Source organism: Bos taurus, chromosome 5 (assembly GCF_002263795.3).
Source record: "Bos taurus isolate L1 Dominette 01449 registration number 42190680 breed Hereford chromosome 5, ARS-UCD2.0, whole genome shotgun sequence".
Classification (NCBI taxonomy): domain Eukaryota; kingdom Metazoa; phylum Chordata; class Mammalia; order Artiodactyla; family Bovidae; genus Bos; species Bos taurus.
In genome coordinates, this window is record NC_037332.1 from 10,342,966 (window position 1) to 10,359,995 (window position 17,030).

General features: G+C 38.7%; 1 protein-coding gene across 3 annotated transcripts in view; it reads right to left on the reverse strand.

Moving 5' to 3' along the window:
* Positions 1-3,202: 3,202 nt before the first annotated feature.
* The window catches only part of LIN7A (lin-7 homolog A, crumbs cell polarity complex component), a 160,392-nt gene continuing 146,564 nt past the window's right edge, over positions 3,203-17,030 (reverse strand). For 2 of the 3 annotated variants that reach the window (XM_024991836.2, XM_059886488.1), the window contains 2 exons: positions 15,078-15,296; positions 3,203-8,340 (listed from right to left, as the gene is read on the reverse strand). In XM_024991836.2, coding sequence (XP_024847604.2) covers positions 15,078-15,296 — 219 coding nt within the window. In that variant the 3' untranslated portion in view covers positions 3,203-8,340. 3 annotated transcript variants of the gene reach the window in all.

Below are 17,030 nucleotides of genomic sequence, written 5' to 3' on the forward strand. Positions count from 1 at the left end.
AAATAAATATCATATTTAAATTAAGTGTTGAACATATTGTTATATAAACGTCACACACAGATAAAACTTTGTGCTGGCCCCACCTAAAAAAAAAACACTACAATATGTGACTAACACTAGTGAAATATTATGATTTTGATTAACTTTTATTTTTCAGGGTAAACTAAAGCAGTTGAGAAATAGTAATTATTCTCTCAAACCCCCATTCCAAATGCAGTGATCTGGGAGAGTCTGGAGGTGGGGAAGGACTAATGAAGAGTAGGTAGTTCTGTGTTCCTTTGGAGAGCAGCCATGGAGAGGACCATTAATATAGGACTAGAGTCCAGTTGGAAGTGGTACCATGGTGCCCATCTTGTTTGGCTGTTGACTTTAAACCCAGTTTTAGCCTTTATCATTTCTCCCATGGAATAAGCAACCAAATATGTGGGGATAAGCCAGCAATAAAACATTGGGTACGTGTGCAGAGGGATTGGTGGTGGTGATGGTCATCAGTCCTTCCAGTGAATATTCAGGGTTGATTTCCTTTAGAATTGACTGGTTTGATCCCTTTGCAGTCCAGGGGACTCTCAAGAGTCTTCTCCAGCACCACAATTTGAAAGCGTCAATTCTTCAGTGCTCAGTTCTTCATGGTCCAACTCTCACATCTGTACATACTACTGGGAAAACCATAGCTTTGACTATACAGACCTTTAGTGATGGTTGGCAAAGTGATGTCTCTGCTTTTATATTTATGTTCTATTTAAAAAAAATAAAAATTTCTCAATAATTAAGACTTTTTTCTCTTTAAAAGTTCTGGTGTCGAGTTCTCAGTTCACATGTACTTCATGAGTGAGCTACTGAGAATTGAGATAAGCCCCCAAAATAATCTGGAAGCTACTCTGTGAAGTTGACGAGTGAAAGGTAATTTCTTTTATGAAATATTAAGCACTCATGCCATATGTAATTAGTCATTTCAGGGGAAATTGAGATATAAAGACACAAATGGATATACGTAAGACAAGCAAAGAAAACCACTAAGGAGGGGCACAGACACCACAATGAGATTTGATGATGGAGAAGATAACATCAGACCTGGAAAAATTAGAAAAAGCTTCTTGGAAGAAGCACCATCTGAAATGGGCCATGAAAGTTGAGGATTTTTTTTCAGGGTAAGGAGAGGCATTTCAGAAATAATCAAAAGCTCAGGGGAAGAAACGTTCGGGAGTTTCCAGGAATAGGTAGTGGTCAACTTGGATGGCAAGACAGAGAATGGGTAAAAACAGTGCTATATAGTCAGGAAATATGCACCTCAAACCATGCATTAGGCCCAAGTATGGTTTGAGATGCGTATTTCCCAACTAGATAGCGCTTTTACCCATTCTCTGTCTTGCAGCATGGGGTTTCCCTCATAGCTCAGTTGGTAAAGAATCCAACTGCAATGCAGGAGACTCCAGTTCGATTCCTGGGTCGGGAAGATCTGCTGGAGAAGGGATAGGCTACTTACTTCAGTATTCTTGGGCTTCCCTTGTGGCTCAGCTGGTAAAGAATCCGCCTGCAATGTGGGAGACCTGGGTTGGGAAGATCCCCTGGAGAAGGGAAAGTCTACCCACACCAGTATTCTGGCCTGGAGAATTGTTGCTAAGAGTCAGACATGACTGAGCGACTTAAAAAAAAAATGTTAGCATAGGGCTTCCTTAGTGGCTCAGTGGTAAAGAATCAGCCTGCCAATGTAGGAGGCTTTGACCCCTGATCCAGGAAGATCCCCTGAAGAAGGAAATGGCAACCCACTCCAGTATTCTTGCCTGGAGAACATTGTGAAGCCTGCTGTGCTACAGTCTATGGGGTTGAAGAAAGTCAGACATGACTTAGCAACTGAACAAATGTTAGCATCTTAGCCTAACCCTGCACATTCTCTCTCTCTCTCTCACACACGCACACATACAACCATCACCACCACAAGCAAATATTTTGGAATTTTTAGGTCATAATCTAATATAGTCCTGTATCTTCACCACAGAACACTGGTAGTCTCTCATTGCATTTGATTTCATCTTGAAGAAAACTTGCAATATTTTTCAGTGTCATAGAACCCCATGATGGTATTTCATAGACCATGTACCAGATTTTCATACCATCACATTTCATGTTCTATGTTTTGCCTTTGTGAGGGGAGGACACTATAAAGTTCTTTTCCATCATCATGTTAGTATTTTGGTTTAGAGTCTTGAGTAGAAATCTTACATTTGTTTTTTGAGGGACCCCTTGGAAGATTTTGAGCAAAGGAATAAATGCAGGGGGAGTTATCAAGCACCAAGATATAGAGAAATATATATGGGTATACATCCTAATTGGGAAAAGAGTTTAAAGCTCACAAAAGAGTGGGTTGCCATTTCCTTCTCCAGGGGATCTTCCCAACCCAGGGATCGAACCCAGGTCTCCTGCATTGCAGGCAGACGCTTTACCATCTGAGCCACCAGGGAATCCCATTCATAGGTAGGAATATTAAAAAATGTGTAAGAGAAGACAGTTGGAGACTTTCCCAAAGCAAAAATCTAAAGAATCTAAGAACCGACATGAATGACAAATAAGGAAGATCAGTAAATCTGTACAGAGAATAGGAGTATCTCCAGTAAAAATAAAGGTGTCGAGAGAAGTAGAAATAAAGTATGGCTTTAGACAAAAGACTTATGAGTTTCCTTAGTGCTGTATTACATGTGAAGTTAAACTTTCCAAAATTTTAATCATTTAAAGGAGTAATTAGTTGGTAATAAGAAAGAATGAGGAGATAATAAAAAATCTTCATAAGAAGACTCCTTGCTTCCACAAATAGGAACCAGCATTTAAGTTGCATTACATGCTCATTTAACTGTGAGGGGCCAGAGAGAGAACAAATTTAAATAATGAATATGATTCCTCTTGTTTGATGACTGAGATGGGAGCTGTGAATTTACTCTTCCCAAAGGCATCAGTTCTTGCTCACCTCTAGAAGTATGGACACTGATCTACTTGATTGTGGTAATAATGTTAGCCCAATCTCAATTTCTGCCTTTCACATTGGTTTTAGAACCTAACCCCTCAGTAGCATGATCTCACAGTGTGGTCTGTAAAGGAGAAACATGAAAAACTTAACATCCAAATAATCAGGGGTCTGGAGCATTTAAAAATCCCTCTATATTCATGCTTTAAAGGAATTTAAATTTGATAATGAAGACAGTACTTCCAATCTGGTATCTAGTACTTTTACTTCCCAGCAGCATAATACCACTTTGGTCAGGTTGAACCACTGCACAATTTTGCAGCTCTTTCAGAAAAATAATGAAAACAATTAGAAAGACACAATCACATGCAATGGTGAGAAAATAGTATTACTATCGCCCAATCTTTCCCCATAAATCTGAAACATCCTTGACTCATCTCCACACTGTGTAATTATGATAAGCCCTTATAGCAAGGGATTTTGTTTCTTTCAGGTTTTTTTGTAGCACCAAATAGACACAGTGGCTAACAACAAATAATTCTGAAAAGTCATTGCAATATTTATCGCATGTCAGAAACTGTCTGAATCTGTATGTTTATCCATTTCCCTGGCTTGATATATTCTTCATGAGAGTAAGCTGCAACATAAGATTGAGTTCCCACTCTGTTTCTGCCACTGCTGTGGTTTGCTGATCACACTTCACTAATCTCTTTGTATACTACAATTTCAAAGTACTTTTTATATACAGTGACACATTTATTTTAATGTAATGGTATCCCCCAAGCCACAGAAAATGCGAAGACATATGAGCTCTCGTGTTACACTGTGTGGGTTCAAATCCCAGTTCCATCTGCTGTGTGACCTTGGACAGGTCACAAACCTGTGCTTCAGTTTTCTTGTCGATAAAATAGAACCTACTAAAGAGAGTTGTTGAAGGGATTCAGTGATAGAGTCTATGAGTGTCCTGAGCACAGAACTTAGTAAGAGCTATGTGTCAGTTATGAGTAAATTAGTACCTACCTCAGTGGCATCTAACTATGGTTTTGGATTCCTTGAGCAGCATATTTGTGTGGTATTTTAGAAAAACAAGCTTACATAAATATGTGCAGAGAGCCTTTTATGATTTCCATGGCATAAGGGATTTCATTTCTCCTATCAGCTGTGAAGAAGGAACCATGAGATGGTAAACTCTAGTTAACTGCTAGAGCAAGTGTTGAGTTCCTCACAGCAAACTCCAAGGGGTGGCTAGATTTGTCTTGTTTGCCATTTTACATCCAAAACCTAGCATATAGTAGGCACACAATAAATGTTTGTTAGATGAATAAACACATGGAAAAGTCTTAATTGCTATATGATTAATCTTTAGCTCAGATATATTCTAAAGATCAAATGAGAAAGGAAAAGTGATTTTTTTGAAAGCAGGAGATTTAGAGATGGTGTCTCTAATCACAATGAATTGCCTTAGAGAAAAGTTGTTAATGAACATTGAAGGACATATTATTAATAATACGCTTGATAATTTAAATTTTCTTTTTTAAAAATTAAAATATTATATTTTACAAAGTTTATAAATGGGGTTCCATGTATGGATCATAACTCAGGGAGCTTTCAAAAATAACAAGAAAGGCTGAGTTTTATTCATTGTAAACACTCTGAATATGCAAACATGCCTATCTAAGTGTTCTCAAACCCTTGAACCCTTGGAAGTAACTGATTTCAAATTCATATATCTAAAAAGTATGAAGAGTCAATTCTGGTTCTAATTATGTAATTCAGAAATTATAATGCCCATCAGTATAAAATGAATTGGTGATTTTTTTTTCAAATTATCAGAAGGTAAAACTCATTTATTTAATTTCATTCATTTATGTAATTGTTTATTCATTCAATAAATATTAACTGAGTGCCTCTATTGTGCTGGGCATTTTTCCAGATGCTAGGAGACAGCAGTCCACAAGGCAGTCACAGCCCTTTCTCAGACATTTTATATTCTAGAGAGGGATGAGATGGGCAAGACTACCTCCATGTTTTGGGAGATTTTCCCTTATGTTGGTCTCCCTGAATCTCTGGAGCATTGATTTCTACTTCATGATGCTCTGAAAGCTGGTCTTACTAAAAAGCTGTGTTCAAGATAAAGCCAAAAGATGAGAAATTCAGACATTATTGACACATCCACAAATACCTGTAGATGTTAAAAAATAATGTAGACAAAATAGCTCAATATCTCAGAGTCCTATGGGCACAGCTTAGTAAAATGAACTGAGATCAGATCACTTTGATTTGTCACGGTTGAAAACTGCATTTGTAAATTAGTGTAATCCATCTCTAGCTAAGTTCCTCAGAGACAGCCTTGAATTCTTAAAAGGCTCCTGAATGACAGATTTTGCATTTAGATCTCAGCATTGTCTTAAAAGATAGTGGTAGTTCACATAACTAGAGAATTCCCTATTGATTATATGATTGAGGAAGCACAAAATCTGTTATTCTTTCCAAAGTCAATTGTAATTTCAGCCCATTATCTCCCTGTGGATGTTCTATTTCAAATAGCAACAGAATCAAAATGTAAATGCCTCAATGAAAAGGTTTGAGGATTCTTTCAGTGAACTATGCTTTGTGTATTTTGCCTTCAAAAATCATAGCAGGAAAGAGTTTAGAAAAATCTGGCTACCAATCAGGTCAAGGGAAACCACTAAATTTCACGAGGATCACTGATGAATAGTTACAAAACATTTTCACCCTTTTAATACCTCATTTGTTTATGATATTAAAGTTTGAGCTTCATATAGGAGCAACCTATGTCTTTATTTTGATATGATTTTGGACATCTCAGTGGCTCCAATGTGATCAGTAATAATAAAAGGCATTAATACAAATTGTAGTAATTTTTTTCCTTTTCCCTCTGGCTTCAGTGAATCTTTAGGGAACCACAAGGGACCTCTCTAAGTCTTAGGGATGGCTACTTTTGATGTAAACTTCACAGGAAGGCTTATATTTCAACAACTAGATTTTACTAAAGAAAACTGTCCATTTGGCTGGTCATTTGTAAGCAGAACCAATGTGACATGTAATGTGCCCTTAGATGCCTTAGGTGTGATGGACTACCCCTTCACTTAGATGACTTGGCATACATTTATTAGCACTTAATATTATGCAAATGAAGCATAAAATACAAAGACTTCTAAAAACACCAATGTAAGCTATCTGCTCATCTGACAGTTGCTTCTGTAACACCATGACAATATTTATGCTGATGTGAAAACACATGATAATTTAATATTAACCAACCACTTACAGCTAAATGAAAATATACCTTAAGCTCCAAATTTATACAATGTACTGAGATGTGTTGAAATGACCATTTCCTCATTATAAGGGTGCAATGATTTCCCTTTATGAGAGTATGTGGCATAGCCTGAATAACTTTTAATATTTTTCTGTTAAATGATAACTAAAATATATGTTTTATTAAATTTTTCTTATAAAAATGAGAACTACCTCTTTCAAACTGAATACTACTCACATATTCTCCATTCATTCCCTTTAGTCATGCTTATCTCTTTTGTAAACCTATTTTACATAACATTCAGGGTCCTCACCCTTGCCCCCCTCCCGCCCCTCCCCCAGCTCCATTCTCTCTAGTAAAAAATGATATGTGTGCAGGGATGGGAATCTGTTACCATGGCAGGACACTGCTGAAGCAGGCTCACCTCTTGGTTTCCTTGCTGTCTGTCCTCTGCTGAGTGATGGACTATGAATAGGAGAATTTGATACTGACTGGAATGACCACCGGAAAGGGCAAAATGAAACGTTTCCTAAACTGAGCTGCTTAAATTTCTAATTTGGGGGACTATCTGAAATGTGAAATATAATTGTCTCTTGGGGAGTCAATGGCTGCATTTGAGGAAAGGGAATATTCAAATATTTCCCTCTGTGTTAATGCTCTCTCTAGAATGTTTCAACTGGACATTTATTCTTTCTTCGGGTACATGTGTGTGGCTAAGGTATTTAAGTGCCCAAATAATTATTGCCTCCTGCTAATGCCATAAAGTAAAATCAGACTTATGTGCCTAGATTCACAAGTTAAAAGTTATGATCAGTATAGGTGCCTCCAACAGGTAATTTTCCAGTATATGATACTTTCTGAAAAAGATGTCTCACTGTCCATTCACCTACATGAACATGTGTAATGAAGCAGGTATATCTTCACCCTGGAAGCAGCAGTAACTTTTCACTCACAATATTAATATCACTGGTTTCTATATGCCTAATTTGAAAAGGAATTACACTTTTGATCTTATATTGCCAAAAACATCTATTGTATATTTGAGAAAACTGATCTAGATTTTGTATGATGTATTTCTGTATATATATGCACATTTATAATTTGGTTTTGTAAAGCCCTAGGCTTTAAAATATCAGTGTAGGTAAAAACAGTTGAGATTTCTTCGGTTTTTCAGTCAAAAATATAAAGTTAACAAAAAATATTTAGAGAAGGGTTATATATAAATATTATACGAGGATCAGTTCATCCTTGTTTGTATTCTCTTGCCAGATTCATAACACTTGGTAAGAACCTAATTTTGTAGCAAATATACTCTGATAATATTTACTTTGTGGAATAAATAAACATTATCTTCTGTTAGAACTAATAAGAATAGATACAAAACTTAAATTAAAAAAAAAAAACAAATAGTACTAGCGTTCTCTATCCTTGCTTCTAACAAACTAAAAGTTGAGCTGAAATTGCCTATTAATGCATAATAAAATTCATGGAAATGGAAAATAAAAAGCCAATTGATTCTAGAACCTGAATAGAGTATAAATACAGTATAATAACTTGCCATTTTCAGGAGGGAACAGAAGTTGAATTTGCAATTAACTGGAATTCTCATTTGGACAACTCAGCATTACAGATGCGGAACAGGTCTAGGTGAGGGGCAATGTGTAGATTTCTTTTAAGTAGCGACAACCTTGAACTGATGCAGTTTGAACTATAGCCTACTAAGGGATTTATTAATCTCTGGAAAAGCTATAGACCCAAGATTCACTTAACCCTGGCCTTGGTGATTTATGTGAAAGTCACAGACTTTATTCTTCTTGTACTGTTTCCGTCTGCAGACTGGAAAACCTCTCCCTTCACACACTGAGAATTCTCACTGCCGTGAATGGAAGGTCGGTGTGTGGAAAGAGCACGTGAGCGGCGGGGGTTCAGCCCCAGAGAAAGAAGGTGTCGAGTTGTCTTGGTAAAGAATTTATACACCACGTGTTCACAGTTTCTTGACAGGTATAATTAGTGTTGTCTTTTCCTTTACTATGTGCTGGGATTCTGAAGCACGGTTTCAAATTTGTGACAATCGAGTGTTTGATCAAGGAGCGTCAAGGACCTGAAAGGGTGGAGGGAGAGTGAAGAGAAATCAGTGATTAGTATTCATTTGTCAACTACAATATGCTAAAAATATCAAAGGAGCACCTGCTTTATGAGAACACAGAGGATTATTTTAGGCGCTATCATTCATGCAGTCTTCCAGAGGCAAAAAAATTGATGTTTGCAAAGGAAGTAATTATCAAATGAGGATGGAAAAGACACAGTTATTCCCTAAGATTAAATTCTTAAAAAATCAGTTTGGAAACATCTCAAAAGTAAAATATTTTTTCCTCTCAATTCCAGATGACTCTGTTTTTCCTCACGAAGGCAAAGGAGAGATAAGCTTTATATGTTCTGATTCTGAGTAGCGCCCCTGCTGAGGTACACGCAAGCACAGCCTCTCTCTGACAGGCCGATCCTACCAATACCCCTCCTGTGACGCAGCCTGCTTCTCCTCCCACGAGGTCAGCCTGACACAGAGTGGAGCAGAGGAAGCAGATGCCCCAGGTGGTCAGACCTGCGGGAGCAGCCTCCCCGAACACTCCCCGAGACCTGTCACTGGGAACACTGTCATTTCTTTCAGAAACAACAGTGGCTTCAATCTTTGTTTTTAAAGCTGTGGATATTTTTATTTCAATGAATGCAGAACACCATATTAAAACAAAAAATTAAGGAATTGGTTGGGTTGATGTGAAAGTGTGCGCTGGGTGTAGGTTTGCAATCTGCCTCCTCTGCATCAGTACTCTCCAGCTCGAAGCCTTCTAGAGAAATGCCCAAAAGCACCCTGGGCCTACAGAGTGGAACTGAAAGTCGAGCATGAGGCCCCTGTACTTCTTCAGGAATCATTTAACAAGATATTGCATAAAAATATCTGCCATTAATATTGTGACTATTATACCAACACTACTACTGTTACTCTTGCTGCTGCTGCTAAGTCACTTCAGTCGTGTCGGACTCTGTGTGACCCCACAGACGTCAGCCCACCCAGCTCTCCCGCCCCTGGGATTCTCCAGGCAAGAACACTGGAGTGGGTTGCCATTTCCTTCTCCAATGCATGAAAATGAAAAGTGAAAGTAAAGTCACTCAGTCGTGTCAACTCTTAGAGACCCCATGGACTGCAGCCCACCAGGCTCCACCATCCATGGGATTTTCCAGGCAAGAGTACTAGAGTGGGGTGCCATTGCCTGTTACTCTTGAGTGCTCATCAATTGCCACATATTTTAAGTTTTGCATATTTTTTCTTATTTAATTTCCATAAGAGGCCATTTTAATGAATCTTACATTGAATAACTTCCTCCAAGTCCCTTAGCTTCCAAGTGACAGAGCTACCAAATGATTGAGTTTTTAATTACTTAACTTATCATAGAGTTACATGTCCCAAGGGAATGGGACTCGGCAGGTGAATTTTAGTAAGAGGTTTGGGTCTCTTCATCTACCCAGAGGGGAAGCAGGCCTATGGGATATGCCAGCAGCTGAGAGAACACTGGGCCTCTGAAGGGTGCATCACTGAAATACCCACTGGGAAGAACCACTTGCACAGAATGTTCTCTATTTCCCTCATTCTCCTGATTTATAATTGAACAGATTAATGATTCTTTAAAAAAAAAATGCCTTTCCCACACAGTTTAAATTTTATTGATCAAATTGCTTTCCAATTTTTGAACGAGGCATTACAGTAGGCAGAATAATGACCTCTGAAATATGTCGATGTTCAAATCCCCAGAACCTGTGAAGGTGTTAAGATTCCATGGTAGAGGGAAATTAAAGTTGTAGATGGAAGTAAGGTTGCTAGACAGTTGATGTTAAGATAGGGAGAGTGTCCTGAGCTGTCCAGGTGGGTCCATACTTTGTAATTAGAAGTGGAAGAAAGTGAGAGAAGAAAGAGTCAGGGAAGGGGAGGTGATGGTAGGAGCAGAGGTGAGAATGGGTGCAGTGAGAGGACTCTCCTGTCACTGCTGGTTGGGAGGACGGGGAATGGAACCAGGAGGTAAAGAGTGCAGGCAGCCCCTAGAAACTGGAAAAGGCAAGGAAATGGATCTTCCCTGGAGTCTCTGAAAGCCCAGTGAGACTGTGCTGGGCTGTCTTATAATACTGCTAGAAAACTAATTTGTATTCTTTAAAGCCAGTGGTCCCCAACGTTTTTGGCATGGGGAACCAGCTTCACGGAAGACAGCTTTTCCACATACGGGGGTGGGGAGTGGTTCAAGTGGTGATGTGAGTGATGGGGAGCTATAGGGAGCAGCAGATGAAGCTTCCCTTACTCACCCCACTGCTCACCTCCTGCTGTGTGGCCTGGTTCCTAACAGGCCATGGACCGGTACTGGTCCACAGCCCAGGGGTTGGGGACCCCTGTTTTAAGCCATTAAATTTGTAGTAATTTGGGGGGCAGCAATAGGAAACTAACAGACCTGTGATGATGAAGTACTTTGAAGCATAAGGTACTGTTTTAGAGGCAACTGGTGAGGGTTAATGTCAGCTTGGAGCAGTGAGAGACTGAATTCCTGGAAAGGTCATGCAAACGTGTCTACGATGAGGGATGGGACACGTAAGGGCAGGTGCCACTGAATAAAGAGGTAGAACAGCACAGTTGTGAAAAGAATGAGGCTTTGTAGCCCATATCTCTGAATTTGAATCACAGCCCTATAACTTCCTACCTGTGAAATCAATAGACTTAAAAAAAAAATCCTACATGACTCAGTTTCCTTCTTTAAAATGAGATTTAAAATAGTATCTAATACTCAAAGGATTATTGTAAGGGTTAAGTAATTTTACATATATGAAACATCCAGAAAAGTTCTTGATGTACCATGATTCCTTAACAAATTTTATCCAGCATTATGATTATGTTCTGGTTCAGTTTTCTGCTTGATGAGTCTGGGCTCCTTAAATTCAGTGTTTATCAGAGTCATCCTTTGGGACCTCTCAATAAGTGGGCTGGCAGTTCTGGCAGTGGTTCCCAGGATCAGACCGCAAGGCTCGTGACTGTGGCAGAGGAAGGTACAGAACAGGAAGTAGTGGGTACAGTACAGGAAGGGGGGGCCTGAAGAGCAGGAGGAGAGAGTCAGTGAGGCTACTGGCAATGGTCAGCTGCTGTGTGTTAACAGATCTGCTAAGATGCTGCCTGTATTTGAATGTAAATGACCTCTGGATCGGCCAACAGAAGGTCAAGGACATTAAACAAGCTTTTGGTCTTGACTTCCTCAGAATGCTGACATCTCAAAAAGAATTTCTCTGTTCTTCTCACTTTTATTCTTTGAGAATCTGAGTGAAATATGGATTTACATAGATTCACACTTTTAAAAATGAGATGCTTATGGGATGGAAAGCAAAATAGGTGAAGGGGATTAACAGGTACAAACTTCCAGTTATAAAATAAATAAATCATGGGATATAATGTACAGCATTGAAACACAGTCAATAGTACTATAATAACTCTGTATGGTGACTGGTGGTAACTAGACTTACTGCGATGATCAATTTGTAATGTATTATAAATGTTAAATCACTATGTTGTTTGCTTGAAAGTAATAATCAAAGTCAACCACACTTCAATTAAAAAAAATAAATGCTTAAAGAAATATAATACTGTTTCTCAAAAAAGTGGTTATTTTTTTAAAAATCCTATATTCATAGGTTTCTATAATATAATTATAAAGTGATCATACTTACTACATTTTAGAAAATGTAATCTATTCTTCCAGATAAACAAAGATGGAAGTTAGGAAAAAGACAACTGAAATGTACTTCAGGGAAATTTAAAATTAAAAGTAGGCATAAGACACATTGTCCGCACACTACTTGCATTAAACCTATTTTCCATCTGTGTGCACCACTGACCATTGCTAGTTATTTCATAACTTCTACCATCTCATATAAAAATATTATTTCTAATTTATAGAATAGAAATATTTCATGTGATAAAAATAAGATAGGCTCTGACAAGTAATTTTGCTTTACCTGGTCTTTGCTTGACTTGTCAAAATTTAAAAAAAATTTAGCTATCTATTCAAAGTAAACAGTTTCAGATCTCTTCTCAAAAGCAACCAGAGCATGAGTTAGCAAGTGTAGATGAATCCCATTTAATCCCTAAAAATCTAATTAATTAAAAGTTGAATAAGAGCTAATGTAAGTCTCTTTGACTGAATCCACCATAAAATCCATGGATGATATGACTTAGTTGTACTTTGCTTGTACTTGAAATGGACACGAGCTTCATTTCAAGGGGCCATTATACCATGTATTGCAAGTGCTACCTTGGCAGGCATAAATATAAATTTCACGTTCACTTAAATAGAACTTTACCCTATCCTGTGTAACAACAACAACAACAAAAACATGGTTTTAAATGCTTTTTATTAAAACAGTTAGTCTTTGATAATGAGACAGTAGGAAATTCTCAAGTGATTTCATGAACACTGATGGGACAGAGAAATGGTCCATCAGTATTTATGGCCAAGTTGTATACTTCCAAAGATGACTGAATGAGCATAAGAGGAAGCTTTTAGTAAGATCTTAGAAGTCTGAATGGCACACTTCTTTCAAAACACTTTTAAACAATTTTACTAAGGGCCAGTGTGGTAAAACAGTTAGGAGAATTGCTACAAGTCTGTATTATTGTGAATGGAAGAAAAAACGAGTTCAGGAAAAGAATGCCAATGTTTGGCTGAAGAATAGTGAATTGTTATTACTAGCAAAAAGACATTTGAAAGGATTCTGGAAGTACAAATGTTCAGTACCTTTGTATTTGAAATGGATTAGAGAGGAGGAGATGGACAAAATGACTTGTCTGTATGCATCCAGATCATTCCACCACCCCAGTCCAAACCACCATATCTCTCGCCTATTATATAATAGTATCCTAACTGTCTCTACTTTCACTCTTATCCTGCAATAATCTGTTCTCCCTATAGCACCCAGAGTGATCTCTTTTAACACATAAATCATGTCGCTCTTTTGCTTAAAAACCTTCAGTGGTTTCTACTGCAATAAAATCCAACTTCCCTCAGTGGTTTGGAAAGCTCTCTGTAACCTGGCCTTTGTCCGCCTCACCATCCCCCTCATTCTTTATCGCCTCACTACCTCTGCTTTCTTTCTATTCCTCAAACATCAAATAGCCTCATATCTGCCACAGAGCTAGTGCACTGGCCTATTTCCTTCTCTTCTGATGCCTGTTTCCTGGCTTCTCCTTGTCATTCAACCTCAGCTTCAGTGTCACCTCCTTGGAGAGGTCTTGCCTGATCATCTCCCAGAAAGTCATCACCTGGCCAGTCTCTATTAAAACACACTATTTTGATTCTACCAAGTACTGGTCTCAATAGGATATTTTTTACCTACTTGTTAATTAACTATCCCCTCCAACCATAATGTAAGCACCTGGATAGCAAGGACCATGATTTCTTCATGCTGCTTCCAAAGCCCATTAAATAGTGCCTGGCCCTTCCCAGTAACAAATAGATATTTATTGTTGAGTAAATGTAATTTTTGGAATGGAATGTAATTTCAGACAAAGACACCAAACTATGGTATCTGTAATAAAACTAGCAGGTTATAAAAGAAAGATAGTTGAATTCCCAGGACCCTCTGAGAACAAGTCCCATACTCTGTTTAACTTCCTCATGTAGCTTCTTTTCATGAGTGTCACCAAAAATTGAAAATCTCTTCTCATATCCAGTGTTTCTCATTGTGCAAATAGTAATCTGATATTGAATGGGTTAAAACCACTATTACCCACTGTCATCTTCCCAAGAATGTTTGAACCTCATTTTAAATACACATTTGCAGACATTATAGTATAGAGGTATCAAAGATTCAAACTGTCTCTTCCAAAAGATAGCAAGGAAAGTGTATGTAACTCCAGAATTCCTAATGTTGGCAGATGAATTACTTGGCAGAGTAAGAAGGAGAAATAATTCTTTGCTACTTGTAAGTGTGGCTGTGGGGAATTCATTGAAACTATGGCAGCTTCATATCATTCATCTGAAAAAATGGTGTTTCAGTGATACTTGCTGTGAAGGGTTTTTTGAGGATTAGGGATAACACATGAGAAGGGTCTAGCACACAGCAGGCACTTCAGAGATGATGACTCTTTAACAATTTTTCCTGAATTTTCTCTCTTTTTTTTTTGAATTTTTCTAAAAACATGAAGCAAAACCTGACTTACCCTTGTCACAAAGTGGAATTTAGAAAGACAGGTATACCTGAGACACATTTTAATGAAGACCCAAAGAGAATTCCAAAATCTCAGAGCGTAATTAAACACTGGCAGGTTTCTACTTCGTCCTCTTCACTGGAGCAGTCTTCTAGTAAACGGTTTCAGTATGGTAAAGGGGATCTCCCCAGGGCTAGCACTATATGGTTGATTAGTTTGTACACTGTGCAAAGGCAACTAGCCAGGGAGGCAAGCGGGGCTGGAATGTGGCCCACACTCTTGTCATGAAGCCGTGTGCCAGAGGATGTGCGTCTGCACAGATGCCGCAGTTCTGTAATCTGCACAAAGGCATCATATCGTCTGTACCTGGCCCTCCTCAAGTATATATTTTTTTCAAAATAGCGTACATTTCCAGGGAATATGGCTAAATGAAACATAATATAAGCAACTGTCTCATTAACATTTTCTGAGGTCACTGTTTTTTGTTTGATTAATTTTTTTGGATTATTAAATCTAATGATTACATTCCAGCTGTCTAAGAAACTATACTTTTAAAAAAACCAAATTCTGTGCATATGGGGCTTCCTTGTGTAGAGGGCACCTCTTACCTATGACATGTGGTTTTGCTGTGTTTGTTGCTGCTGCTGCTGTTGCTGCTGCTGAATTAGCAACTGTTGCTGTTGCCGACGCCGGGCTGTCCGTAGCTTTTCAAAGCGAGCCTCCATTTCTTCTAGGACTTTCGGGGTGTATCGCACCACCAGCTTGACACTGTCCTTGGCAGCCTTAAGCAGTTCTACGGCTTTTTCATGGTGTTCTCCTTCCACACTCTGAAACGACAATGATATCTCATAAGGGGAGAGCTTCCATGTTCTTTTCTCTGGAGCGAAATGCAAAATGAGTATTATAGTACAACCTCTAACAACTGGGAATTTAAAGAAGGTATGGCAGATTCATGCCCTCAATGTTATCATTTAGTGCATTTGTAGTTGAACCACGAACAGGTTAGCTGCAGTAGATACAGGATGGATGGAATGGAGGTTCAGGATGGGAGGAGGAGAGATAATGAAGACCTTAAAGATAACACTAACATTTAGAACAGGACTTCTAAATTTCACCTGGCAGAGTAATTTCACTGGTCCAGAAACCTTAGGAAAAGTTTAAAACGAATAATGAAGAGGGATAACAAAAAAGAATTCCTATCTGGTATTAGCACTTAAAAAGAATCTACAATGCTTAAAGTAGTGTCTTACTGATGTAGTAAGAGGAGAACAAGACAGAATCTAGAAGCGGATCCACCGCATAAAACATATGTTACATGATAAATGTGAAATTCAGACTAAAGGAAGAAAGGATTGTTAAACAATGATGCTGGAACAGATAATAACTAAATAATACAAAAGAATGTGGATTCCAGTCTCACAGTCTATGCTACATATAGCAGAGTGATTAACAATTTCAATGTAAAAATAAAACCATTAAACAACTAAAATAAAGCATAGATCACTGTTCATCATCTTGCAATGTAAAAGTAATTCTTAAGTAAAAATACCAAAAAAGATACCCCCACAAAATCAGATTTAAAAATTGGAAGTTTTTAGACTGAAGAGAAAAAACTTATGGTTACCAGGGGGGACTTGTGGGAGGAAGGGGTAGTCAGGGAGTTGAAGATCAACATGTGCACTGCTAAGTCACTTCAGTCGTGTCCGACTCTGTGCGACCCCATAGACGGCAGCCCACCAGGCTCCCTCATCCCTGGGATTCTCCAGGCAAGAACACTGGAGTGGGTTGCCATTTCCTTCTCCAATTCATGAAAGTGAAAAGGGAAAGTGAAGTCACTCAGTCGTGTCCGACTCTTTGCGACCCCATGGACCGCAGCCTACCAGACTCCTCCATCCACGGGATTCTCCAGGCAAGAGTACTGGAGTGGGGTGCCATTGCCTTCTCCGAACATGTGCACAGTGCTATATTTAAAATGGATAACCAACAAGGACTTATTGTACAGCACAGAGAACTCTGCTCAATGTTATGTGGCAGCCTGGATGGGAGAGGAGTCTGGGGGAGAATGGATACATGTATATGTACCCCTGTGTCTGCTGTGCACCTGAAATCACCACATTTTTAATTGGCTACATTTCAATATAAAATAAAAATTTTTTTTTAAAAAATGTAAGTTTCTATGTCTCACATACTATCAGTTCAGTTCAGTTCAGTCACTCAGTCATGTCTGACTCTTTGCAACCCCATGAATCGCAGCACGCCAGGCCACCATGTCCATCACCAACTCCTGGAGTTTACTCAAACTCATGTCCATTGAGTCAGTGATGCCATCCAACCATCTCATCCCCTGTCGTCTCCTTCTCCTCCTGCCCCCAATCCCTCCCAGCATCAGAGTCTTTTCCAATGAGTCAACTCTTCGCATGAGGTGGCCAAAGTACTGGAGTTTCAGCTTCAGCATCAGTCCTTCCAATGAACATTCAGGACTGATTTCCTTTAGGATGGACTGGTTGGATCTGCTTGCAGTCCAAGGGACTCTCAAGAGTCTTCTCCAACCCCACAGTTCA